The following is a 27104-nucleotide window of genomic DNA, read 5'->3' as shown; positions in this document are numbered from 1 at the left end:
CTGCTGCCTTGAAGCCAGCTGTTTGAGACAGGAGCATTGCCTTTCTCTGAAGGTGTGTGTGGTGGGGGGGAGGTTCAGTATAGAGCTGATAGAAAGGTCCAAGCCAAGGGTTAAAACACTAACTCCTTCTTGGTTTTGATTCCTTCCCTCCACCAACTCCCAACCATTCACACACACACACACACACACACACACACACACACCCCTACCTGTCCACCACCCCCATCCACCTGCCTCCCTCCACTTCTACCCCCTAATTCCAATGGCTTGTTTTAAAAACAAACCAGAGGTGGAATGGATTTTCATATTGTCCAATTATTCTCCCTCCCTTGCTTTTTTCCCCTGAAGGAAGTGAGCATTTAATCTTGGTTGAAGTTCTGTTTGGAGAAAAACAGTACTCAAGTGACGTCTCTGTAGACAAGCATCTCCAGAGACTTTGCCGAAGACCCAACCTGCCCTTTAACTAAACTGCTTCCTCTGGTTTCAAAGCTTCTGTTCTCCTGACGGGTGGGAGTACAGGCAATCCAAGATTTGTGGATGAAGGACTGGGTGTTTTGAGCTCTGGGGTCCATTATAAAATGAATGGGATTGTCTAGGAACCCCAATAACCTTTAAACAACGGAAATGTCTTCATAGAGGAAAAAATATGGAGTAATATATAACAGTGCAGACCTTAACTCGAAATTATGGTTGACGGGGCGCTTCCTGTGTATAGATGTGTGTCCCTGCTTTAAAATGCTGAAAGACATGCAGCTGTCTTACCCCACTCCCCAAAATATATGCAGCTCTAAAGATATGTATTTGTCTCAACAGGACTCTCCACGTCTCATATCTCAGCCTTATTAAGACAGGACTTCAGTGAGCTGTTTCACTGTCTGTAAAACCCTGGTGACCACAAAAGCCATGGTGTTCTGCTGCTCCCACTAAGAGCTTGCTAATGCTTTGCTGAGTAGTCTCTTCCTGCCCAGAAAGCCGACATGGTAAACTTGAGGATAAAGGCTCTGTGTGGAAAGGCAGAGTCACTCAGCCGCTGAGAAATGCGCTCGGCACTGCCTGGGCATTTTGCTGAGTGTAGCATTTTAAATTAAGATAGTTTGGGATTCAGGGTTTGAGCTATGTAAACAAACACAAGTCATTGCCTTTTATTCCTGAAGTGAAAGGAATTCTGTCTCGTGCCCCTGAGCAGCATGGCTGCTCCTTTTATCAGCCAGTCTCTGGCATCCTTCTCAAACATTCCGTTTTTCTTTATGTGTCCCATAAACAGCTACTTCACATATGTGTACATGTCTTTGAAAATGAGTATTGGTTACCTAGACATTATAGAGCATAACTTTGTTAGATTTAAACCATATGGATACTTAAAATGTCTACATGACTCTATTTTTCCTTCATTGTCATTTTTAAACCAGAATTTGACAGCAGTGATCACATTTATTTGCTAATCGGGAAGCAAAATAAAAGAATAAATTCATCCCGGAGAAATAAACTTCTTACTCCAACATTTACTTTTAAAAATGTAATAATGGTCTTTAAATGGAGTTGTATGTACTACACATGAAGAATTATTTTTACCTCAAATAGATCATTCCGATGGGACAATCCCTTTCTGTGAACTTTCACACAACCATGGCTCACAGCAGCATGTGCTCCCTGTGGCCCGCTGAGTGTAACCTGGACTCCACAGGCGTCATCTGCTGATGACATCACTGAGTGTAACCTGCAGCTACAGCAGCAGCCTTACTATGTCTCTAATGTTGCTGACTGGGGCTCACAGCCTCAAGTAGGAATCAGGAAGAAACCAGTTGTTGGACACAGTTAGTTCAGCTTCACTCTATTTAATCTGTCTTCAGGGGATGCAGAATCAAAAGGTACCTCCTCCAGCCTTCTTGCAACATAGTAGCATGTGGTCCCTCTCCCCTTTCAGAAGTGATGCTACCAAGTTTTATTTCTGGGCCTGATCAAAAGGAAACGTGATACACAGCTCGTGAGGTTGTTTAGCTTTTCCTCAGCGGAGTTAATCAGGAGCAGGGCTCAGATTTGTCACCTAGCCCATGCTTTGGTCGTTCTTAATTAGAGTGTTCATAGTCAATCCATCCTATTTCCCACATGGAAAGAGAAAAATGACCACAAGGCACTGCCTGGTGGACCAAGACACCTACAGGAAGCAGTACTGGACCTAAATTGAGCCATCACACTCCAAATGACCTGCCAGTCCCAGGAGGTACCCACCAAAGGGTCTAGCCTGGGTTCAGATGACACTGATAAATTCAATCCCTGCCTTGAGAGAGGGTGGAGGCCTTACATTATTATTTTAATATGGTTCCGGGACATGAAGTGCCTGTCTAATCAGACAACGAAAACTGGAAAACTGATTGGTTTTGACTGCTAGGAAGCTCAGATCTAAGTTTAATATTCAATAATAGTGACTCTATTACTTTAAAAGTTTGCTATTGGTCAGCCTACAAGTGCATGAATGTTTTGGTATACTTATGATGTTGTTACAGTGATTTTGCAGTGGTTTTGCAATGAAAGTGAAAAATCACCTGATCAAGGTCATTTGACCACAGATCAAGTCAAGAGTCGTGATAAACCAGTCTGCGTATGCTAAAGGGTCCTGACTGTTACAGAATACAGCCTCCTCTGTCCCTCTCTCTCTCTCTCCCTCTCTCCCTCTCTCCCTCTCTCCCTCTCTCCCTCTCTCCCTCTCTCCTTCTCTCCCTCTGTCCATCCTCCCTCTCTCTGTCCCCCTCCCTCTTTTCCTCCCCTCCCCTTTTCTTTCCTGTTTTGGGGATTAGTACCTCTGAGCTCTGCTCCCAGCCCTATAGAATAGTAAATCTCATGCTGTCAACAGTATTTCCAGTCTTACAAGTGTGTCAATCCTACGAGTCAAGTAGGTACAAGAGTTAAGCCTTAGTAAATTGTATTCAGAAGCTGATCATATTTTAAGAAAGAAGAGAGGAGGAAGAAAAGGGGGGAGAAGAGTGGATGAAGACAGAGAGGGAGGGAGGAAGAGAGGAGGGAAGGAGGAAGGGAGGGATGGAAGGTGCAACGGAGGAGGAGAAATTAGGGAAGGAGAAAACCTTATTTTTTAACTACAGGAAGAAGCCTGAAGTTCAGAGTCCTCGGGCACCTCTCAAAGACCATTCTCTGTATTTATCACTAATTCTAGTATCTTCCACCTACACTGACAGCTCATAATCTGGAGAAACATTTAGTTCCCACCTACATAAAAACTGTGACTTCCCAAATGAGCTTCTAATATTTCTATTTATAGCCACAGACAAATGTTCCTCTCCACCTTAGTCAGAGAAGCATCTCTGGGAGGGTGGTGGCTGCGCAGACTCGAGAGAATAAGTGGTATTGACTTCCCAGCTCAAACCAGGACATTTCTACAACCTCCTCTAAGGGCACCGTGGAAGAGGGGACTGGAAAGAGCACAAGAGACTGAAGATGAAGAAAGGCTGCAAACCCATCTTCTGGATGACACAGCTGCACTCAGGAGCCCATAGCAGCTGTGATTGCCGCTATAAGATGCCTTTGTGCTGGATCTGCACCGAATGGGCCTCTCAGTCCTCAGTCAGGGTGGTATACTGGCACGGGTGAGAGAGGGGCTTGGAGGCCTCGCCCCCCAGTGCTGAGCTCTTGGTTACTGACCACTGAGAGGAAAGTCCTGGCCTCTAGTGAATGCTCCCCAATGAGTCCGCCAGGCTCCAGTGAGTAGCTTCAAGCCAGCAGTCACACAGAAGCCTCCAGTTAAACCCAGTGGGTCACAAAAGAAAACAAAACAGACAGGAATGTGGGAAAGGTGTTAATAGTGACGTGTTGTGGTGCATAAGAGGCAATGAGGATAGAGTAGTCAGACACATTAAATACACATGAAATCGGTCAGAGAACAGGTTTTTTGTTTTGTTTTGTTTTGTTTTGTTTTGTTTTTTAATGTGTCTTGTGACCAGGAGCCATGGGGGAAGTGATTAGGAGTGACCTTACAGTCTCTCCCTGGCCAGATGTGCCTTTAGCTCCCTAGCAAACTCTCTGGGGACAGGCAAGCTGAGCCCAGCTCTTCTAAGGAATGGCACTCTGGAAAAGTTCTGAAGAAATCAGGACCTTGCAAACAATAGTGAGCTGAATTGTATGCCTTTCTGTCACAGAATGTATAATGCTTACTGAAGCAACCACTGAACTGGGGGGGAGGGGGCATCTGAGGAAAAATGACCCTGAATTCCATAGGAACAACCCATGAACCCACCCTGCCCTTTTAGCCGCCCCACCCCCCCAGCACATGCTACACAAAACCCAGGTAGAAAGAGAGCTTGCCTCTTATCCACAGCAATGCCTGATACCACAGTGGTGAACACGGACAAGGGGCCTCCTTAAGAAGGCTCTTTCTGGTACCACCTCACATTACTAAGTGACCGATCAGGAAATCTGATTCTAAAATGACTGTAAAACGTGATCTCGGAACAGGGCTGAGCCAGCTGAGACATACTGACATTAACCGCAAAGGGAAAGGAAAGTATAGAGGGTAAGATGTCAGGCGAGCAAAGCCCATGGAGGGGCTTCACAAGTAAGGCTTACGACCATTCATAAGAGCATACATGTTGGGCAGTGCTGTCAGGGCTGCTAACATTTAATATTCCGATGGTCCGTAGAATCAGGTAGTACCTACCTGGGACAAGCCTAAATGGACAGAAGCGGTCTCCGATATATACATGATTTTGCCATCAGAGGCCACCACAAACACAAATCCATCTAGAGTCTGTAAAGAGAAAGAAGGCAGGGTGTGAGACTGTAGTTAGTGAGCCCAGCAACCAGAGCGCTCTGGACTGGAAGAGTCTATTACAATGAGAAGGGCTGGGGGTGGGGTAATTGCTTTGGGGGGGAGGGTGTTTGCTCAGCGTGCCCGGGGTCCTGAGCCAAAACTGCACGAGTGCACATTCATTACATAAGAAACTAAAAGCCCAGGGCCGAGCACTGCAGGTAACCAGGCTCAGAGCCTGATTCCCAAGCCAGGCTCCCAAATGCTCTCAGCGCACGCTTAAAACAACCTCACATCCACAGTACAGACACCACGCAAAACGTTCAAGGAGCCCTAACCCGCTCAGCTTGAATGGCGTGGCTTTATTGTTTGGCCTTATTTAGCACTTAGAACGAATCCGAATCCGGCGTTCTATGGTTCTTAGGGGAGCGTCTACCGCTCCACAGGCTGCTTAATGTGGGAACTGGCAGAGGTGTACACCACCAGGACCGACACTTTATTTGCCACGGCTTTCTAGTTACCCCTAAGCACCGTTAGAATAATAAATTCCTACCATTGCTATTCCCTAGAAAATAAAACAGAATGTTCGATTATTCTACCAGACTGTGTCTACAGAATCAAGCATTTAGGCTCTGAAAGAGATCAAATGACCTTTGCCAAAGTCAAGGAGGAAAAGAGAGAGTGTCGACTTCTGAAAATGCAAAGGACTCCAAGGAAATTCTGATTTCCGTCTGAGTTGGCTAACCTTCCAGAAACAACGTGAGACTGTAAAGAGTGTTGCAGACAAGAGAGAGTAACAGCGGCACCATCACGGAAATAAAGACTAAATTCCTTTTGAAAAGAAAAAAAAAATACTTGTATTTACTCATTCGTACTTTAAGACCAGGAACTTTAAGGGGGGACAATAAAGTTGCTAAAAGCTCCATACCAACTCACAATTGTACACCCATAAAAATATCCCAAATTAATTTCTGGCCACGAATTCTATTTTTACAGCATGTAATTGAAACCAGATTACTGTTGGGTTTCTTCAAAAAACACTCCTTTAAAGGGGCGGGATGGTCAAACGAGTGAAGAAGAAGTGTGAGGCTATCCTTAACCTTCTGCTGTATCGAAGTTTGCTACCAAAATTCTTTGCCATCTCACCTGTCATTACCTTCGTTACACTACGGGTAAACCCGCTTTAAAAAGACGTTAACTCAGCCTCGTTCTATTTTTCCTAACGGAATCAGTGACATTTCAACTTTGAAAAACAAAAATCTATTTCTAACGTTTTCATCTGAATGCTGGACTCCAAATTCATTTAAGAAGTAACAAATGGATCTCGTACTGTACTGAAGGAAGTGAGTGGAAGCTTAAAAAGTTACGATTAAAAATTGAAAGTTGCCCGACAGTAGCTTAAACAAACAAACAAACAAACAAACAAACAAACAAAAACCTGTTCTCAAAGGATGTGTGGCGTGTCACCAGCTAAGGAATTGGCCACACGGAAGACATCTAGGACATTGACACTACCCCACCGAGTTTCTCCTCGGAAACCTCAGTTCTTAGATGTCCCTGACATGAATGTCACTATATGAAAATGTTTGAAGTACACCGGCAAAAAAACCAACCAAACAAACAAACAACAAACAAACAAACAAGAAACCCAGCAGCTCCAGGCTGCGACCCTGGAGTGCGCAGGCTCACAGCCTGCACCCGACTCCCCTACTGGGCCGCAACTAATTTCCCTAAGGCTCCGACACCCCAACACCCCAGGAAGTGCAGTGTTAAGGCTACACCCGGGTCTTGCGGCAAAGCTGTACAAAGATCCGAGCGACTGCGTTGTTATCTGCTGGTCGTTGACTCTCCCACCTAAGCCATTAGGAGCTTTCCACGAACTTTTTCTTTTTTTTTTTTTGAAAGAAAACGCAAAATAGAGGAGGGAAATGCAAAATAGCCATCAGCGGGCATTTTTTGGTGGCAGAGACAGATGACGGGAGTGCGGGCAACGAATCGCACCGTTGACCGGATTCTGAGGCGGGCATTTGAGATGGGAGGGAGGCCGCGCTGTCCTCAGCCACCCCAGCCGCTGAAGTGTAAGTGACTCCGGGCGCCAGGGCTGCCCAGCTACCCGCAACCCCGACGTCGAGAGAGTGATAGAGGCTGGGGAGCCCAATGACTGAGGGCGCCCCATATTTAAGTTATCGACATGGACCACAGAACTGGACCAATTCTTGTTGCGACCTCGGGGATGTTATTTACACTTTCCCTGTCTTCAGCTTCCCGCTCAGAATAAAATGGGGAGCGCTGGGTAGAGCAGCGAGGTGAAAACATTTTGCTCTTTTTTTTTTTTCCGGAGCTGGGGACCAAACCCAAGGCCTTGCGCTTCCTAGGTAAGCGCTCTACCACTGAGCTAAATCCCCAGCCCCAAGGTGAAAACATTTTGGAAAGAAGCTAATGTAAGGTGGTGTTGGGGAGCGAGGAGAGTTGAGGATCTGCATTCTGCATCAGACACCTCAACTCCGGCAAAGCTAGAGAGCCGGGCTCTCTGCTTGCGACTGAGCGATCATCCGTCTGGGTCTGTCTTGGAGCGAAGCAAAAGTGCCGAGGACTTAGTCCGGCTCAGGGCATTGTGTGTCCCAGGGCTTGTGTGACTAGACACTCCAGTGGGGCTGGCGGGGTACAGGGTGTGGTTAGCGTTGATCTGATTTTGGATTTTTAAGATCCATGCCTGGTTCCTGGTCTTTTCGGATCAGAGGCACCCCAGATCCCTGCGCCCCAGCTCCCAGTTCCCCTCGCGCCCCCCACCCCCACCCTGCGGCCCCCGGAAGCACCTCAGGGAACACTTCTCACGTCTGCCACTAAGACACTGATGGCGAGGACACTTGTCCCAAGTCTCTACCTGCAGCAAATGGGATCCTAGTTCTTTGGCCACGCTGTCCAGAGGCCCTGTTCTGCTCGGCTGTCCCCACGCATCTCCTAGACCTGGGACAAAGGAATAAAGCAAATAATTTAATCGCAGCACCCAGAGACACCAGGACTCTAGGCCAGGCAAGTGGAAATCCACCCACCCGGAGCCTGTGAGCCCTCAGCTCCAACCTCTATCCTCAGGCCCTGCCCCGCTGCGTCCTTGCTGACACCCCTTTATAGGGGCTTTAAAACCTGAATGCCCACAGCGGGGAAGGTATAACATGACTTTAATCCCAGCACTAAGGCGGTGGGGGGTGGGGAGGAGCCAAAGGCAAGAGTATCTCTGAGTTCGAGATACCCAGGGCCACAGAGAAATCCTATTTCGAAAAGAAATACACACACCACCACCACCAACAACAACAACAACAATAAGCCCCCTCCCAAAAGACAAACTTCTGCCAGACCCCAGTTCTGAGGTCCCCCTCCCCTATTGCATCCCAAGCCAGTCCGGTCCATTGCTCCCGAGGGTCACTCACAGGTTCATGGTTCTGAAATTGCCATTTATTTGAAATGCCACAATGTAATCTAATCTGCTTTAAAATTGGTCATCCTGGAAGCCAAACCGGGGTATCGATTTGACCCGTAAATACTCCCCTGAGGATCTGCGCTGCCGCCCTCTTCCCACTTCCATCGAGCAGCCAGCAAAGATCATCAAATCCTGTGACCCTCAGGGTCTTCTGGGCGGGCGCTTACAGTTTCTCCCAGAAGAGTCCTTTTCAATCCCAGGGTTCCAGGCTCACCTGGTTGGCTTTGCTAGGCTCTTGTCTGTTCTCCCTACCCCCTCCACCTACAGCGAGTGGATTCTTTAAGAGTGAGGTTTCCCACCATCTCCCTTCCACCACAGAGTGTGCATGGGGAGAGAGTCAGGCCCCTCTGAGTCTCCCTCTCCCCACACCCCAGGGTTGGCTGCTGTGGTCAGGCAGAGTCTTTCCTCTGCTCTCTTCAGTGACCAGTGACCAGAGCCTCAGCCCGAGCTTTGAGCTCTGAGCCTTCACCCCACACTCAAAAAGCTCTCTCTCAGCAAAGTCCATCGGGTGCGTCCTCTGGGGAACTGCAGGCTAGGGCAAATCTCTACTTGCTTGCATGCCTTAAGTGTGGGGCCACAGGTCAGGGGCCCCTTGATAAGGCTGGACACTCTAAGCACGCACCCTAGCCATCCTTAGCAAACCTTGTGACTACAAAACCCCTCAATATGGAAGAGTTTAAGTGGGTTCCCTAAGAGTCACTGCTGACAAAAAAAAAAAAAAAAAAAAAAAGAGTCACTGCTGACGTGTGGCTGGCCTCTGATCCTCCAACCTAGGAAATAGAAAGCGGACCTTGAAGTCCAGTCCAGACTTCCTGGAAACTAAAAAGGGGGTAACCTCTACCTTCTGCTCCCATGCTAGTCTTCCCAGAGGGAAGTGGTGATTTACAGGTATCCTCCAGTGTCGGTCATCAGTCAAAGTCGAGTAGCTCATTATCCCTGGCCCCTCAGCCTCCACCGACTAGCAAGGGTGGTTCTGTCTCAGCTCCCCTTCAAGCATCCCACACTAATTCCCCCAGAGCACCATTTGCTTCAGACTAGTGACTTTGTTTTGTGGAGAGGAAAGCTGGGGCATCAGATCTTCTTCCCCATTGCAACAGTCATGGGAAGAACCAAGGTGTAAGACGCCCGGAGGACTCGGAAAATTAGTTTCTGAAAACCAGGACAGATGTGTCCTGGTGGGTTCCATTTCCCGTCTCCCAAGCCTTCCCGCCTTTGGGGGTGCTCTGGAGAGCCATCCCTTTCTCTATGCAAAGTTGCTTTTCTTCCTACTCGACTTTTCCCAGAGCTTTTGGGGACTCTTCCCATTTCGGAATGATCCTCCTCCCCACCAGAAGCCCATGTCTGCACAGCAGCAGAGCCCAGGACACACAGGGCTCTTTTCCTTATAATTCAAATACCCAGATGGTTTTTGTACCTCGGTATTCTTTTCCTGTAACTTCTTGAAATTGTGTCTCTTTTGGATTTGGCAGGAGGTGGCTGGGCTGTACGGGACAATTCCCCGCCCTACCCCCAGTCACCTCATCCTGGAGTAGTGGCTGTGCCTGTTGTTCCATTAGGAGCCGCTGTGGGAGAGGTCTTTTCAATTCAGCCTGGAAAAGTATACTTTGCACGGTACTTAGGGGTGGAGTACGATAAGGTTTGCCATGGAGAGTCTTGGTACCGGAGAATGATAGAAAGCCCTGAAAACTGAGGTCCTTGTTTAGACCCAACCAAAGGATTTATGTAATTATTTGAAAAGTCAGGGTGCCCCAGAGTTCATAGTTAGAGGTGGTCAGTTTCACTGGACCCTAAACCTGCTCCTCCCCAGGAAGGGAGCACAAAGCCTCACCCTTACCTGCAGTTCCTCAGTCTTAAGATTGGGTTCCCCAACAGCTGTCCTCCACAGGAGAAGCTGGGAGCCCCCAGATAGAAGGCCAGGTTGCCTGGGGAGACCCCAGGGAGAGGTGTCTGAGACCACTGGGGAGGAAGCCAAGCCTATGTGCCCATTTCTAGTGGCTTCCGCTAACATTCTGGGGTCAGCACGTGGCTCCCTATTGCCTGCCCATCAGTGACAGCCCAACAGACCACTTAAATCCAGGAGCTAAATATGGTCCCTCCTCACTTGGCCCTTTGGTCAGTTGGTCAACAAATGACCCATGAGCAAGTATGAGGGTCTCAGTCAGGCTCTTGGGGTTACCTCCAGATGCAAACCACAAACCACAAGCACTGGACCACAAAACATGACATTTAGAACAGGATGGGAAATCAATTCCTTTGGGAGGTGGGCTGCCCACCTGCAACTCGGGGGTCTGCACTCACCACTGTACCAACAAGCGGGATCCTTCTGACTAGGAAGAGGAGATGGGTCCTGATCTAATTAATACCTGAGTGTTGGTAAACACAGTGGGGTCCCATATCGAGTCTCTCAGCCCTCAACACTGGGCTCTCCATAAAGGTCTTGTGGAAGTTGAATGTGATTAATACCTTCCTCCTCCTGTGGAGGGGGCTGAGTGGCCCCACCCTGCCCAAGAAAGATGACAGTATAAAACCCAGTTAGAGAGCCACCTCTCTCACCAGAGATCTGGCCTCCTGCTCCCCCGACCCCACCCCTGGTGTTTGAGGTATCATCTCATAAATCATGATCTCCAGGCCACCCCAAGACCTATAACCATCTCACCTCTAAACCTCATCTTCTTGGGACAAAGTTAGGGAGGACCAAGGTAGGGAGCACCAGGATAAGAGCTTCTCAGTCATTACTACATCTAAGGAACCCTGGTCCTCCCTTCTATGTTGCCAGCCTCCCCTCCCCCAAATAGCACTCTTGTAGAGCGGGGAAGAGGGCATGTTCTTAGAGAAGGCAACTTCAAGCTAGCTCCAGACCAGACTATCCAGACTGCAAATCAAGCCTGCCAAAATGAGTAGGGGCGAGGAGCCAGCCCCTTGATCCCCCCATAGGTCTGCTACAGGAGTCATTTAAACCCCAGCACCCTTACAGTGTCTAATACATGGATCTAAACACCACCACCACCACCCAATCCTTGCCCTGGATAGGGTTTGGTGGCCACCAGGGCTATATACAGCCTCTGCAGGGTTGTAAAGATCTGGCCTTTTGACTTGAGACCACAGCGAGTCCCTCTTCTGTGGTGCACCAACACTCCAACCTTAGAGTCCTTCTGCTCTCTCCAAGGTCTCTGAAAGGGCCTTTCCTGGCACCAGCCCCCATTTCAAATCAGCAGGCCAAGAGACAGGTTTAACAGTGTGTGAGGAGTAGGGATGCCCCCAAGAAAGCCTTCTACTGGGTTGATGGGACAAGGAGGGGGTTGGCTTCAAGTTCTGGGCAGCCCACCACAGGGTAGGGTGCACACAATCTGACCCCAGGGCCAAAGACCCCTGAGAGAGCAACCTCCAAAGCTGAATAAATACTTAGCCCTATTTTAAGTGTGAGATACAGACCCACCAGCGGTACCTGGCGGAGCCCAGAGCCCATGAGGGAAGCTTCCTGTCTGCGTTCCCACCTTCACTTTCTTAATCCTCAGTGCTAGACCATCTCGTGCTCTAAAGCCAGGGGCTGCATAACAGGCAGCGGTGGCCTCAGAGTGCAAATAAAGAAATGGTCATAAAGACAGATGGGCACATGCACACAGGTGTAGGACAAGAGAGTCCTCACCACAGGACTCAAATAATTTTGATCCACAGAAGCATGACGTAAGTCCAGTGCCTGTTGGGTATTTTGAAAGAGGTGAGGGGTGTATGTGCAACTAAATTTAAACTCCAAAGAAATCCAGTTGTTGGTAAAATTCAGACCTTGAACAACACCTTCCCCCAGCCCTGTGTGTGTGTGTGTGTGTGTGTGTGTGTGTGTGTGTGTACACTCACACATGTGTGTTGCTGTCTCTTAGTACACTGTGATGTGGCACCTTTGCCTTCTCCGTTCCCACATGAGAAGGCGGGAAAGGAGAGCCTAGCCCTGGTCCTGAGCTTAGCCCTGGGCCAGTCTCTCCTGCCAGGATTAACGTGCTCCGTCCTGAGGAAGCATCCCTACTTATTCACTAGTGGGAAGCTCATTTGGGGCTCTCTTGGAGGAGATGGATTGGTGGAATCTATAGCAGGGAAGATGGCTCAGGCTCTGGCCGGTAAAAACTGGCCACTTATATCTGTCCCATGTTTAAAAGCTCCTTTAGAGGCTGTGCCACGTTACCCATCACAGCTCAGATTATGCCGCAGCGCTGTCCACCCACCCTCAATCACCCACTGAAGTGTGCCCTCTTCCCTATTTCTAGCCCTTATTACAGAGCCAGCCTTGCTGAGCCCCCCCCCCCATCAGTTTAGCCTTAGAAAGAAAGCCGAGAGGTAGAAAGGAAAGGGTCCTTAGACAGTTGCCCTGCCTCCTTCCCATTCAGGTGTTTCTGGGCACAATAACAAAGTGGTTTTCCATTTCTGTTGCAAGATTCCCTCTGCTTTTTCTCACTTGCATCCACAACGTTAACCAAATACTGAGTAGTCAATGGCCTGTTTTACAGAAGGCAGAACAGCCTTCAAGTCCCCGGAAAAGCTGGAGGCATTCCCCAAACTGCAGGACACCTTGCTGCCTGACCCTTTGCAGTTTCTCTTTCTCTGCTGGAGTATAGGCGCCCACCATTGCCTGCCACGCAGTTACCGAGTAAGCAGGACAGCTGGCTTGTCCGCCTTTGGCCTCACATTCCCCAGCTAGGAAGGGTTCCTCTGTGGTCGTTCTTCACTTGTGGGTCACGATTCATAACGGTATCAAAATTACAGTTATAGAGTGGCAACCAAAATAATTTCACGGTTGGGGTTCACCACAGCAGGAGGAACTGCATTAAAGGGTTGTAGCACAGAGACTCACCGCCCTGAGGCATTCCTCAGCACTTCATTTTTCCCACCCCCGAAGTCCCAAGCTGGTCTTCTAGAATCTTCTTTACCCCGTAAACAACCTTGCTCAAGGCAAAATTGTATTTGTCGGGTGGATTCTTGCTCAGAATCTTTTCCATTTGTGTGGAAGACCTGATCTAAAGATCCTGTCAGCGGGGGCTGGGGATTTAGCTCAGTGGTAGAGCGCTTGCCTAGGAAGCGCAAGGCCCTGGGTTCGGTCCCCAGCTCCGAAAAAAAAAAAAGAACCAAAAAAAAAAAAAAAAAAGATCCTGTCAGCGTCCAGTACTGCCCTGGCCATCAAGGCCCCTGAGAGCCACTGTTTTGATTTGACTTTAATGCAGCAGTCTTCAGCCAACCCTGGTAACCCCCAAAACAGGTTAAATTAATTACAAGAACCACTTCAGGAGCAAGGAGTACGTTATTTTGCATAACAGAGGTACTTGGAAAGACAAAGACTGCTTCAGCCTGTGTGAGAACCGGTGTCACACACAAGTGAGTGGGCGGGTGAGTTCCTTACACCCTAGGCTACCCTTTCTCTGACAGCATTGCTAGAAAGGGGTGTTGGAGTTAGCGCATTGTCTCCTTCCTTGTGCTGACCCCACAATTTCACAGCCATTTCTAGGGCTAAATGGTACCAGGCTGACCCCTTCAAGGAGCATCAAACTTTAGAGTCACCTTCTATGAAGAAGAGCCCCCCCCCACCTCCCAATTGGGCAGCGTCTGAGCAGTGCACTGAGAACAGTTGTGCAGGGCCGCACCCACAAACGGCGCACTCCTGCAGGAACCCAGAACGCAACCAAATGCCTTCATACGCACACCAGACTGAGAGCGTGTTTAAATGGTTGCTGTGCTGAACACACAATCGTGTCCCGGTTTTTAGTAGTCTTTGCTGGCCAGCTCCCTAACAAGAATAGTTTCCCCCAGTCCTCCCCTGCCAGCTAATCACTGGTTTGTTTGAATTAACTGACAACATACCATTTACTCTTTTGATAATTTCTATTTTTAAAACCCAGTGTGGCTGGGTGTGGAAGGAGACCTGATCTCCGCGTCTATTTTGTAGCAAGCGGATACGAAGGCTCCTTGCAGAACGTCAGCCAACACCACTCTTCCCGGTGGAAAGCAGACCAAGGAAAAGCTGCTGTTATAAAACCCAATTCGATTTTTTAAATTCTCACTGAAACTTTAGCCAGCAAGAAATTACCTCTGCTTCTCAGACTACGGCAGTGATCCGGGTCCAAGAACTGTCTGCACAAGGGGAGAAATCCTGAGGAAAGTTCCCTGGGCCCAGCTGGGTCTGTTTTAAGATCACTGGGTGTCAAAGCAGAGCTCTCCAAGGCGGGCCTGGGAGGCAGAGGCCGAGCACGGCCTTTGGGCACCTCGGCTCCCGCGTTCTCCGGCGCTTACTCCCGGGCCCCTCCGGGACTGGAGGCTGCACCCGCGGACAAGACAGCCGAGCTTCACCACTGTGGTGGAGAAAACTTCAGCTAAGACTCAGACAAAGTAAAAACAGGCTGTGGCTGGCAGCCGCAGAGGGGGCTTACCAATTTCGGGTGCAGCGCCCGGCGCAACAGCACTAGTGGAGGAGCCCTGTGGCCGAGGGACACCTGTCGCCAGCGGAGTAACGACTCTCCAAATCCCTGTCTTTCTTCCGCGGCGCTGGCTTTCCAAGAGGCCTGCTCTGCCCTGCCAGCCCTAAAGCCAGGAGGTCCTGCGCACAACAGGCCTCGGAGCCCGGTGCTTTCTGACAATGTCAAAATCCCTCGGCCCAGTCACAGACCCGATTCTCTGCGGTGTCTGACGAAGGCGCCCAGTCACCCGCTAGAGCGTGTCCACCCAGCAGGCCGCTATTTCCTACAAACCGGAGTCTGCAGGAGAGCTGCGGTCCGGCGACAATTGCTCGCTGTAGCGCTTTTAAATCCTGAAATGTTGCACTCAGGCCCACCCGCCACTTTTGAAATAATTCTTTTTCTCTTAACCTCAATGTTCAAATTTATCCAGTTTCTTGTCTCCTGTCCGTATATATCATCCTTTCCCAGAGCAAAGGGAGGCGAGTTGGGAAAACGATATACGAGAGACTTGAATCTGCTCACAAATGCTTGGATCCGTAGCGTTGGCCTGCGGTGCGCCGGCCTTGCTGTGCATCCAGCCGCTTGTAAAGGGTAGAGCAGCGAGTCCTTTTCCACCAGCAGGAAAAGAGAAATGGAAAAACAAAACCAAGGCAGAGGCGAGAGAGAAGTAGGGAGAAAGGGAAAAATAAAATTATAGTGGGGGGAGGAGGAGGAGAAGAAAGAAAGGAAGGAAGGAAGGAGGAAAGAAAGAAAGAAAGAAAGAAAGAAAGAAAGAAAGAGAAAGGAAGGAAGGAAGGAAGAAAGGAAGGAAGGAAGGAAGGAAGAAAGGTATGGAAGGAAGAAGAGAAAGAGAAGCCAGTGAGAGGAGGGGGCTGAGAAAGGAAGGGGAAAGAACAACCGGAACGAACTAGCCTGCCCGTGCCAGCTTGACAAACACCAACCCAGGGATAACGCTTGGTTTTCCCGACTCTGCCCGGAGCTTATAGGTGTTTGGATCGCCTGGCCCGGCGCAGTTTGTCCTCTCCCTCAGCTTGGGCCCGGACCGAAGCCCCGGCGCGGCCTCCCCAGCCGCGGCCACAGTAGCCCGGAGGCCGCGCGGGCTTCTCGGCGCACGTAAGCCGCTTTGCTGCCGCCGGCCGCCCCGCTCCCCCGCGCCTCCGACGCCCACCTGCAGCCTCACCTTCCGGGAAGACTGCGCGCATCTTCAGGTAGCTGGTGGTGAGCCGGATGATGGAAGCTTTGTCCAGCTGCGAGGTGATGGCCGAAGGCAGCGGGAGCAGCTTGGCCAGCTCGTAAAACTCGCCATTTTCCTTCTCCCTCCTGGTTTTGGCCGCATTTTTGGACTTCTCCTTCATCGCGCCTCGGCTCTGGGCATATTAGACCTCGCTGCGCTCCAGGCCCGCGGAGTCCCGCTTGGGCTGCGGCAGCCGGGATGGGGACGGGGACGCCAGGGGTCAGGTGAGTCGGGGGGGTGCCGGGCTCGGGCAGGTGCGGGGGACGGGGCCTGGAGCACCCAACGGTTTCTGCACGGGCGCCAGCCCTGAGTCCGTCGCAAACCCGTTGCGCAGCCCTGCTCTCTGCCTGAGGCTGGAGGATGGACAGTCCGGTGTGGACCTGCTTCCTGCTCGCTCTCCTCGCCTCCGGTATCTCGGGCCCCGACCTTCCTGGGGCTATGGTTGGCAGGCGAGCAGTCGGCGACACTGTTTAGTCCTTAAAGGAGGGTTTTTACCCGCTGCGGCGAGGGCCCTCGGAAGGCAAGGGCGGCAGCGGCGGCGGCCGCCGCGGAGCCATGGGGCGGGAGCGGAGCGAGGTGGCAGTGACTGGAGCCGAGCTTGAGCTCGGTGCGCTCTTCTGCCCTCCTCGGCGGTTCTGCTTCCTTAGCCCGGGCGACCGGAGCCCGCGATCGGTGGCGGGGCGCAGCTGCTCCGCGGTCCACGTGTGACCGAACTGCGTTTGTTTATGGCGGACCCGCCTTCGGGCGGAGCACTGGGTTGCGCGGGGCCGCCCGGGGGGAGGGGGGGAGCAGGGGGAGGGGCCGCGGCGGGGGTGGTGAGACTCGCTCCGACCCCCGCCGCGGCCCGGGAGTCGCCGGCGCGCCTCCGCGTCGCCACCTCCAGGGACTGTCCCCACGAGAGAACGGCGCGCTCCCGGGGTAAGGTAAGCCGGGGTGAGTGCACGAGAAGCGTCGTGCTTGCTCGCTCAGAGGTTGAGTGGCAGGATCTGGGATCGAGGATGTGCGGCCAGTGCGCAGCGAGGAAGGAAGGAGGGAGGGCTGCAGTGGCTCGTTTCCACCCAGGCTCCAGGCAGGTCACTCGCGGGCGCGGCCCAGAAAAGGCGGCGCGAACTGCTGGCCAAGTGCCCGGCGAGGGGGGCAATCCTGGTTCCACTCTCGCTCCTTTCTTGGGTGGCCGGTCCGTGAGCTTGAAGGGGTGGCCCGAGAGAAAAATTACACCCCCACCCCCACTCATCCACACGCACGCGTGCACCGAAGTGACCCTTTCGCCCCTTCTCTTCTAGAAACCAGGGTGAAAAGAGACTGGCGCCTTCCGGAGAAGAGCGAGAGGCTGTGGGCGCACAGGGTGGGCCGGAGGGCACGCGGGGGCACCGAGCCCAAGGGGCGCTAGCGGGAACAGGGCAATCAATCGACTGTGAGCTAAAGCTTCAGGGCGACCATAGTGGAGCCAGGGTCACCCGGAACGCTGAAACAACCCACAGAGGTGGAGCAGAGGCAGTTGGAGAAGGGAGACACCGAGTGCGAGCATTCTCCCACTGAGCCAGACTAGGTTAAATAATCTTGTCTTGTCTTCCCTGCTGCTAAGGCAGGGAAGGGTGTAGATGGGGCGCTACAGTCCGGTCGAGCACCCGGACGGTGGCAGTCGCTGGAACCCTCTCTCCTCTTTGGAGCCTGAGCCTTCCGACGCTGGTCAGATGCCAACTTCCTAGGCATCTTGGAGCCCAGACAGACGCAGAGAGGTCTCAGGGCAGTTCTTTTTGTAGTTCTGGTCCTCGTGGCTTTTTTGGTGACTGTAAAGTTATGGGATGCAGGGAGTCTAACCTTGGGAACCGGGTGCCCAACAAGGGATTTCCTTGTCCTGGCCACTATCCCATTCCGCCCCCCTCCAGTCCCCCCTCCCAAGTCCGAGAGAAGCTTGCAGGTCTAGCAGCTCTTGGTACCTGCAGACTTCCTTCAACCACGCTGGGAGAGCTGGGCCTCTTAACCACTTGAGTGAAGCAGATTCTTCAGTCCTTTTGCTGGGACACCATTTGAAAACCCGAAGGTCGAAGGCCTTTGCGGAGTTATAGAGTGCTGTGGACTTCATGCGATGCGCAAATCCTAGCCCCTCTCTCCTTAATTAAAAAACAAAACGAAAAAACCGGCGTGCCGGGTGGTGCGAAGTCGCACCAGGCGGGAGCACAGAGGAACTCACGCTTTGCGCTTCCGACTTTGGAACTGGGTTCTGAGTTAGTGGGATTTTCTGGGTTCTGCAGTGATAAGGTGCACTTGCACGGTACGGGCAGTTTGCGGGTGGCATGGGTACCCTCTGTCCAAACCTGCAGCCCTTGTCCGGAGTTCAGTGGGACATTGCCTTTAGCCGCTCCGGGCAGGGAGGGGCTGCGGACCCACCCTGCTACCGCGAACCCACTCTAGCGTCGCTTCTCAGGCCTCCGTGGAACGCGCTTCTGCACTCTGCAGCTACGATAGGGTTTAATGCTTCTCCCACGCCCAGGATTCCAGACCCTCAATTATGGATTCCCGAGAATTTCTCCCCGGCTTGAAGGGATTACCCAGATCACAGAACTCTGGCTAGATGGAGGTGGGAGAAACCGTGCAAGTAACAATAACTGAAACTTGTCAAACGAATTTCCCAGTTTATAACAGGAAAGCGTTCCTGAACTCCTTCGCAGTGGCAGCCGTTTCCGCATCCGAAAGACAGTTTACGCTTTTGGAAGGAGGCAGCAAACGCGATTGAAGCGGGTTTGAGCCCAGCAAATGCCCAAAGAGGCTCCACATAAGCCCTTCTCCAAACATATGTTCACACCGCACTTCGAGGCTATGGAACTGGGATCGCCAGCGCCACCGTCAAAAGTCCAAGTCTTGGGGTGGGTATCTCAGTTCTAGAGGATTCCCAGCTAGGAAGGCGTCTAACGTCTATGCGGAAGAATGAAGAACCCCAACCTGTAGTTGGGACCCATCTAGAGCTCTCCCTCGGGAGTTGGAACATGGGATCCGCAGAGCAAGACTCTTAGACAGCCACAGTCTATTATTGCAAGATAGTATTAAGTTAGAAGCTCCGTTTGACGTGGGGGGGGTAGAGAAAGAGAGAGAGAGAGAGAGAGAGAGAGAGAGAGAGAGAGAGAGAGAGAGAGAGAGAGAGAGAACATGGGTATATATGTAAGGCACGAAGAAAGCAGGGGTTGAGTGGGGATGTCTTTCCCAGTCATTTGCCGCCCCCCCCCCCAGAGCTCCACTGAGCTAAATCCCCAACCCTGCCCCTTTACTTTTTGAGGCAGGGTCTCTGCACTGAACTTGTCTCCTTATTTCAGCAAAACCCCGGGAAAGTAAGCCCCAGCCTGCCTGTTTGTCTCCATCTTGAAGGGCCAACATTATACAGCTTCCTGTCCCTCTTCACTCTTTAGATGGGTTCTGGGGATCCAAACTCAGGTTCTCGTGTTGTGTACTTTACTTGTTGTGTATACTTACTGTGCCAGGCCCTGAGCAAGTTTTAACTGGCGCTGGGCACAGTTTAGTACAGCTTGTCCCTGACTCGGACTGGGGAAAGGGTCTGCAGACTGCGGCTAACGCTCAGCAGCGTCTGCACCAGCCTTGGGCCCTGGGTAAGAGGCAGAGCCTCGGACCCTAGAGCCTCGGTCACCTCTTAGAAACTACTTTCTGCCCACTAGTTGCAAGGAGCCTGCAAAGGGAGGGCGTGAGGAAGTGACCCACTGATCCCACAGACCGACTTCAGGCTGGGCACCCAGCTCTTAATCAGCTGCCAGCCTGCCAGCTCCACTAGAAATTTTCCATTAGGAAAACTAATCTGGATGAAATTTGGGCCCCAAGAAGAAAGGGGTGGGGCCAGGCTGCCCCACATCTGTTTGAATTTTCCGCTTCAGATGTTTGGGACTTTTTTTTTTTTCCAAGCTGCACACCCTATGCCTACCTGAGGCCTATCCCCAGCAGAAAGAAACCAACTTTCCGGTAGATCAAGACCCTCACAGATGTTTCTCCCAGGATGGGTTCTGGGGAAGCTGATGTGGTAAAAGGAGATCAGAGATCAGAGATCTGGCCACCACCAAGGTGTGTGTGAAGGGGGAGAGCCCTCCTGTTCCTGGCTGTCTTCAGTCTCTGAATGAAATTTAAGAGCTTCAGCCTCCTGAGCTATCAGAGGAAATAGAAAATCTTGAATCCTTGGAGACTGGAAATGTGTAATTTCTAAGCTGTTATCTGCACAGGCAATATGGGTGTGTGATTGCTTCATCAAGCCTCCTTCACACCCAGCGCTACAGATGCAACTGTCTCTTAACTGCAAGTCTTTCTTGGTATGAGCTGCCCAAAAGAATATACTTTCCTGTACCCACTCCCCTTGGGCTCATTGCTATTCCAAGACAATTACAAACACATTGCTTAAAATATAATTACAGGTAGCCAGAGCAATTTCAGAATAATTTGTTCTGGCAGAGGTCAAGACAGTAAGTCTGCCTGTTGTATAAAATCTCCCTTCCTCCCTCCTCTCCTCCCACTGGAAGTACTTCTCTGGAGAAAGTGTTTGCTTTAGCTTGATCTAGGCATTTAACTGATCCCAGTAATGGGACACATCTATCTTCTTATAGTAGGTACAGGAATCAGATTTCCAGAATCTGAGGTAGAGCACTATACCAGCAAGCACACTGGCAGAGGCAGGACACCAGCTCCTGTTCTTGTGAGCCTCTTCTGGCCCAGGAGAAAAGAGATATCCCTAGGCCCAGGGCTCCAGTATTGGGGTACAGGGGGCAGCAGTTCTCCTAGAATTGGTGATCTAGGACAACTACATATTCAAGGATAGTGACCCCAGAGGGTCACAGTTACTCCTGCCTGCCTCTCCCCTTCTCTCAAGAAGAGACATCTAGGGAAGCTGAAATGGTCACTAGGAACTTATTGTAGGGATTCTTAGAGTTCTTGAGAGAGGACCACAGGGCTAGATGGGAGGCTGTGCAAACACGGATTCATTTAATTTTGTCTGGAGATGACAACACCCTCCCATTCCCAAACACACACTTGTTCTCTCTGTCTTTTAAATCTGACCTTGCTTTCTCCCTGGCCTCTGAGAGAGACACAGCTGAGGACTTACACATGTCCCCCACCACACCATCCCTTCCCCCTCCTCTAGACACAGACATCAGTTACCTCCTGGGGGCGTCTCTCTGGGGGTCTAGGCCGTAGGTACACCTAGTTACCCAGCTTCAAGCTAGGCCCTTCCAGCAAAGGAAGTGGTAGTCAGGTCTGAGTGGATGTCACCTGACCTGCCACCACCCGCTTGGTTTCTCCCAAAGGGCTCTTGGAGCAGCTTAAAGGAAACAGTCTCCTCAAAATCCCCAGTGGGGGCCAGGCAGCCCACCTGCTACTGGGCAAAGCCCTGCTTTCCTCTACAAACGATCCTTATGGTTTTCAGGGAGGCCGAGATCACGTTTGAAAACCCCTAAGCAGGAGGAGGCTTAGTCCGCTGTGTACTGAAATTCCTCAGTGGTTACATCAATTACACACCGCCTTGAAATCTGAAAACCGATTAGTTCATTTATGACGTCGCTGAAGCAGCCCTTCAAAAAGAACCCTCAACCTAAAAATCCCTTTTAAGAACCAGAACAAAACCTACCCACCTGAGATAAATATTTCTAGACATCAAAGAAAGCGTGGATATGATGCCCCCCACCTCACCCCCTAAGCGATAGATAGTAGCCCAGGCTTAAATTAGGGTGGACTACAGTACAGGGCTGACACAGTATTTTATAGAGAGAAACTCAACTCGTTACGTTTAATTAACATACTGTAAGCTGCCAACGAGGAGTCTCTTACCTATTCTAAATAAATCTGGAATATACGGATTCGTTCAAAGTTTAAGGAGAGAAAGTTTCCGGTAGGCAGGTCTGGCGCGCTACACAATGTGGGCAGCCGTGGCAGATCTAAACCCCGGCCGGGGCTCTCCCTGTCTGGCTCAGATTTTCATTTGGTTTTTCTCTTTCTTTTAAAGGCCAACGTAAAAGGCGGGATTTCTGAGGTGTGTATCTAGAATATGCTCAGCCATCTTTCGAGGAGGGGGTAACACTCAGGACCCAAGGTCAACTAACTAACGAAAGCTGGATGCAGATATGGCTCCTTGGCCAGGCGCTGAAGCCCACCTCGGGCTTCGAAGCTGAGGATCACACTGGGGTACGCAGGCGTTGGCTGGAGGGAGGGGCGGGGGTCAGTCTTGTTCTCCGCGGGAGGATTCTCAGTTCCGTGGAAGCGGCTCAGCTCTGAGATCCCCACCTCTGGGCCCAGTACGAGTTGGTGATAAGATTCGGACTGTTTTCAGACTGAAAACCTTTGTTTGGGTCCTTAACGAACGCAAGCCTGGCGGCAAGTCCACGGCTCTCCTGAACCTAGAGGTTTGCTCCGTGAGCGTGACTCTCTGGCGCGCGTGGGAAGCAGCATGGGCGTGGGTCTCAGGCCCGCTCCGAAGCCCCCTCCACTAGTTCTTTCTACACGGGATCCGGTGGCCTGGGACCGCCGAGACTGCGGTAGAGTGGCCATAGAGGGTGGGGATCTTCCTGGTAGCTATAGGAAGCCCGTGCAGGGCTTATCTCTGTGCAGGGGGTGGGGGTGGGGGTGGGGGGGCAGCTTCCTTGTCCCCCCCCCCCCGTTCTGGAGTTCCTGCCGGAGCGGAAGGATCAACTTTTCTGGGTTAGACTCTGGAGTGACTCCCGATTAAAGAATAAAATCCAACGTGCCTCGTCCGTCCGAATCGTCTCCACTTTTAAGATGAGGGAGAGAGAGAGAGAGAGAGAGAGAGAGAGAGAGAGAGAGAGAGAGAGAGAGAGAGAGAGAGAGATCTGTCTAGATGCTAGAGCAAACACCTTAGAACCGTCCGTACAGAGTGGAGCTTGTTTTCGTGTAAAACGAACCGAAGAGAGAGAGAGAGAGAGAGAGAGAGAGAGAGAGAGAGAGAGAGAGAGAGAGAGAGAGAGAGAGAGAGAGAGAGAGAGAGAGAAGAGAGAAGAAAAGTAACACTTGTCTTCCAGTCAAAAAGACGTCCGTCCGTCCTCGGAGAAAGCATCCGTTAGCTGACAAACTTGCGGTTTATGGATCTTTTTGATCTCCATCTCCGGAGCCTCCCCCGCCCACTTGAGGACAAAAGCAAAATAATCGCGTTCGCTGCGGGATTGGCGGGTCTTGCACCCCGCGGGTGCGTACAGGGACTGGTTTTGTTCGGGTCAAGGGGCTCTCCGCACTTCCCTCCCAAACGCGTTGGTATCAGGCGGGTTCCAGGGCCTGTCGCCCAAGCTGCGGGTCACTGTCCTTTTAGGGACAGGAGGCAGGTGCAAGGGCGCGCAGTGGAACGGAATCGAGGGAGTGGAAGCTAGTTAAAATTTCAGAGTTATTTATATTTGGAGACTTTCCATTTGCTAGGCCTTGCGGTCGGCGTAGGGTAACCAGGATAGAGGGTGCTAGAAGTGTTTATTGAGAAGTCCAGCTTCTCAGTAAACCCCTGAAGGCGTCGGGGCGTGGGGTGGAGGGTGGGAAATGTGCGGGAGTCGCAGTCAGAGAGTAGGTAGGGTAGATTTGTACGGTGTCTGGACCAAACAGTGACTTCAAATACCTTTAGAACAATTTAAGCCCCCGTGCCGACTTGAAAGGTCACGTGCGGACCTGCTTTTATTACTGGATTATTGGGAGGGGGGTTGCCATTGTTACACAAAAATAATTTACAAAGTGCTTATTGATGCCTACTTAAGATAATTGACCGAAGGACACCCCCCCCCCCGCCGCCCTGTTTAAGCAGCACCCTGGTGCTCATAGCAACAGCTGACTTATTTATATTTCTGTTTATCTTATCTCATCTTATCTCATCTCATCTTATCTATCTATCTACTTCGGAGATATTTTACTTTTGTCCAATTCTGACAAAAGGAGGGCAGTAGATCTCTGAAGAGATTCACCTAAAGAAAGTTCTGGAATTCCAGGACCAACCCCACCCTCTGGTCCATAAGAATACCTCAGACATTGCTTGCTTTCTGCATGCTGGAGAGAGAACCCAGGGCCTCCTATAAGCTGCATCCCCCGAGCATCTGGACCTTCCTTGATGTTGGAGATCCATCAGTTCTGGGGTTATGAAGAGGAAGACTGTAAGTGGAGATCTCACATATTAGCATTCTGAGCAGCTTGGATTGAGAGCTAAAAAGCAAGAAGCCACCCATAGCAGATTGCTTGAAAACTCAACCCCCCTGCTCCCCTCGGAGGGCGACAGAAAGGCAACCATTTAAACACAAAGAGAATTCCTAGTCACAAGAGACAGTGCATCCAAATTAAGTTAGGAAATTGAAATGTATCTATCTTGGGCCAATGAGTTCCAATTCACTAGGTCAGTTTGAGGCTCTCACTCTCTGGCTTACTTTGAAGGAATCAAGAGACAGGTGGTGGTGGCAGCTTAGAGATGACTAATGGATCTTTAGGAATCTCTGCTCTGGGGTTGGTTTTCTGTGTGGATCCTGGAAGCTGCTTCTCTTGAGATGTTTTATGTGAGGGTTGCCAAGGGAACCTAGGGTAAAATTTTGCAGGAGTGTCTCTGAGAACATTATTCATAATTAAAAAAATGATTCATAGAAATCACCAGAAAAATTATAGCATGCCGTGTTCAAACACGTTGTGGGACCATGTGGAATAAATAAAACCAGGGTCTGGTTGGGTAATGCTGCCTCCCAGCCGTCCTCTGCCCGTGCCAGGACGATCTGATACAGAGCTATACATTTCAGAACAGCCTGTGTGATGGGAGCCAAAAGATTTTTCTCTAGGCTTTATTTATTTTGTTCAATATGTAGTCCAGGCTGGCCTTGGGCACCTTTCCTTTTACTTTTTTATAAACAGAATCTCACGTAGCCCAAGATGGCCTCAAACTCTTGTCCGCCTGGCCTTTCAGCTTCTACTCACTTATGATTGAAGGTTTCATGCTGGACACCCCAGGTTTGGGGTTGTAGCAGGCACCGTTTTTCTGCTGAGCTGTCTCTTCTGCTCAAGTTTCGTTCTGCATTCTTCAAGAGCTCCAAGAAGAACTTACAATTTCAAACAGGAGTATCATTAATAATAGAATTTAGTTGGTGTTGTTTGTTTGTTGCTTTTTCAAGTCAGGGTTTCTCTGTGTAGCCCCAGCCCTCCTGGAACTGTAGACTAGGCTGGCCTCGAACTCAGAAATCTGCCTGCCTCTGCCTGAGGTTAAAGGGCAGACTCTGTTAAAGCAGTATGACTGGGAACTCCCAAACAGGAAGTCAGAAGGGATTCATTGGAATGCAGGCCCCAGCTTTCAAGTCAGCAATATGCAACTTTGGTGCCAGAATCTTGAAATTCCCCAAACCAACCCTACAGGCTCCAGTGTGAGGTCTGATCCATCCTGATAGGTAGGAGTAAGGCAAGCTTCTCTCTCTCTCTCTCTCTCTCTCTCTCTCTCTCTCTCTCTCTCTCTCTCTCTCTCTTCCTGTCATCTTTCTGTCTTTCTTTCTTCCTTTTTTTTCTGAGACAGGGTTTCTGGATTTCTCTGTGTAGCCTGGGCTGCCTGTCCCTGCCCCTGCCCCCCCATTCTCTCTGTCTTTCTGCTGTCTTTCTCTTTCTTCCTTTTCCCCCCTTTTCTTCTGTAGCCCTGGTTGTACCGGAACTCACTCTGTAGACCAGAAATCTGACTTCCTCTGCCTCCCTAGCCCTAGATCAAAGGTTGCCACTACCACCTGGTTCCAGCAAGCTTTGAAGCCTGAGAGTGGCCTGTGGCAGTGAATCTATTTAGAATTAGTTTCTAGTGCCTTGGGCACTGTAGGGAACAACACTGCCTGTCAGTGGCTCCTGTTTAGGTGCCGGCTAGCTTAGGATAGAGCAGTTAGCTTATTAAGTAATCCAGACTGGAGCAGTTGCACTTGCTGGGAAAAGATGTTCCCATTATCAGCACGAAAACACAACAAAAGCCAAAACATCGAGGAGCCGGAGCTCATCAGTTAAGAACATGGTTGCTCCTGCAGAGGACTGAGTTCGGTTCCCAGAACGTGCATGTGCCTGTAACTCCAGCTCCAGGGGATCGGACGCCCTCTTCTGGACTCTGTAAGCATTGCATTCACGTGTAAACCCCGCCCCCCTCCGCAGCCCGCCCCACCTCGCCCCATACATAATTAAAAATAACATCTTTTAAAATATCAAATCAGTGCCCTGTGCAGGGTTGCCAGATTGCGTGACTTCTGGCTTGCAGGATGGTTTTGGTCTTCTATCGTGATGACACACCTAGCGTGTGAAGGTGGCTGAAGCAGACTGAGGGCTGCACGCTTCCGGCACCACGTTCGTCCTATTCATGCGCAGTCCAGAGAGACGCTTGCTTAGAAGAAGCCTACTGAAGAAGGAATTCAGCTCTTCAGATTGGGAAATCCTCAGTGTGCTCACCCAGGCTGTGACTCAGGCAGGCACTGCTCAGCACTTCCTGGACCCAAGCCAGGCATTTACATGACAAAATGAGCCAACATTATTCTTGGTCTCACCCTGACTTTGAGTTAGAATCTGGGCCGCTTATGCATTCTGTGTATCAAGGACCTGAGCAAGGTTCTCAGCACTGGAACTACTGGCTCTGTTTATGTGACTTGTGGGAAACATGTATAATGTAAAACAAAACAAAGCAAAACACAAAAACAAAAACAAAAAACCAACCCTTTCCCCCCAGTATTTGTGTTAAGGGTATAAGATTTGACATCCCTTAAACCTGTTATCTGCACAGTGGTGCTAATAGCTGTCTCAGAAAGAGGTTGACAGTTCTCTTTTTGTTTGTTTGTTTGTTTGTTTTTGAGACAGGGTTTCTCTGTGTATCCCTGACTGTCCTGAAATTCACTCTGTAAACCAGGCTGGCCTCAAACTCAGATCTGCCTGCTTCTGTCTCCTGAGTACTGGGATTAAAGGTGTGCACCACCATACCTGTCTCAACTTTTCCTTTTAAAATGATTTATAAGACAGACGTGACGGCATACACCTGTGATCCCAGCACCCAGGGAGGCTCTGACAAGTGGATCATGAGTTGGAGATCGGTCTGGACTTACAAAGGCTTGCTTGAAAAAAAGATAAATATAATGCATAACAAAGTGTCTAGCCCGTCGCCCAGGAGAAGGAAGTGTTTAGTATCCTAAATGGGCGAGGGTGGGCAGCTGTTGGTATTTATATGTTCAGTGACAAAGATGTGCA

At 50.6% G+C, this 27104-nt stretch overlaps 1 protein-coding gene and 1 long non-coding RNA gene across 3 annotated transcripts in view; one reads left to right on the top strand and one right to left on the bottom strand.

The window, feature by feature from the left end:
• The window catches only part of Sim2 (SIM bHLH transcription factor 2), a 39447-nt gene extending 22865 nt beyond the window's left edge, over positions 1-16582 (bottom strand). Inside the window, exons 1-3 of the mRNA NM_001107108.3 lie at positions 15852-16582; positions 7641-7723; positions 4667-4756 (exon numbers count right to left, since the gene is read on the bottom strand). Coding sequence (NP_001100578.1) covers positions 4667-4756; positions 7641-7723; positions 15852-16026 — 348 coding nt within the window. The 5' untranslated portion in view covers positions 16027-16582. The remainder of the gene's footprint in view (positions 1-4666; positions 4757-7640; positions 7724-15851) is intronic.
• A 107-nt stretch (positions 16583-16689) lies between these two features.
• LOC102546699 (uncharacterized) lies at positions 16690-22511 on the top strand. 2 transcript variants are annotated; one of them, XR_005491262.2, is made up of 3 exons: positions 16690-16823; positions 18542-18772; positions 21898-22511. It is a non-coding gene; the product is annotated as an uncharacterized LOC102546699 (long non-coding RNA). The 2 variants fall into 2 exon arrangements; XR_358182.5 differs by having other exon boundaries at positions 16694-16828.
• Positions 22512-27104: the final 4593 nt, after the last annotated feature.

The sequence above is a fragment of the Rattus norvegicus genome, chromosome 11 (genome assembly GCF_036323735.1).
Source record: "Rattus norvegicus strain BN/NHsdMcwi chromosome 11, GRCr8, whole genome shotgun sequence".
NCBI classification, from domain to species: domain Eukaryota; kingdom Metazoa; phylum Chordata; class Mammalia; order Rodentia; family Muridae; genus Rattus; species Rattus norvegicus.
This window is presented reverse-complemented; position numbering and strand designations above follow the sequence as displayed.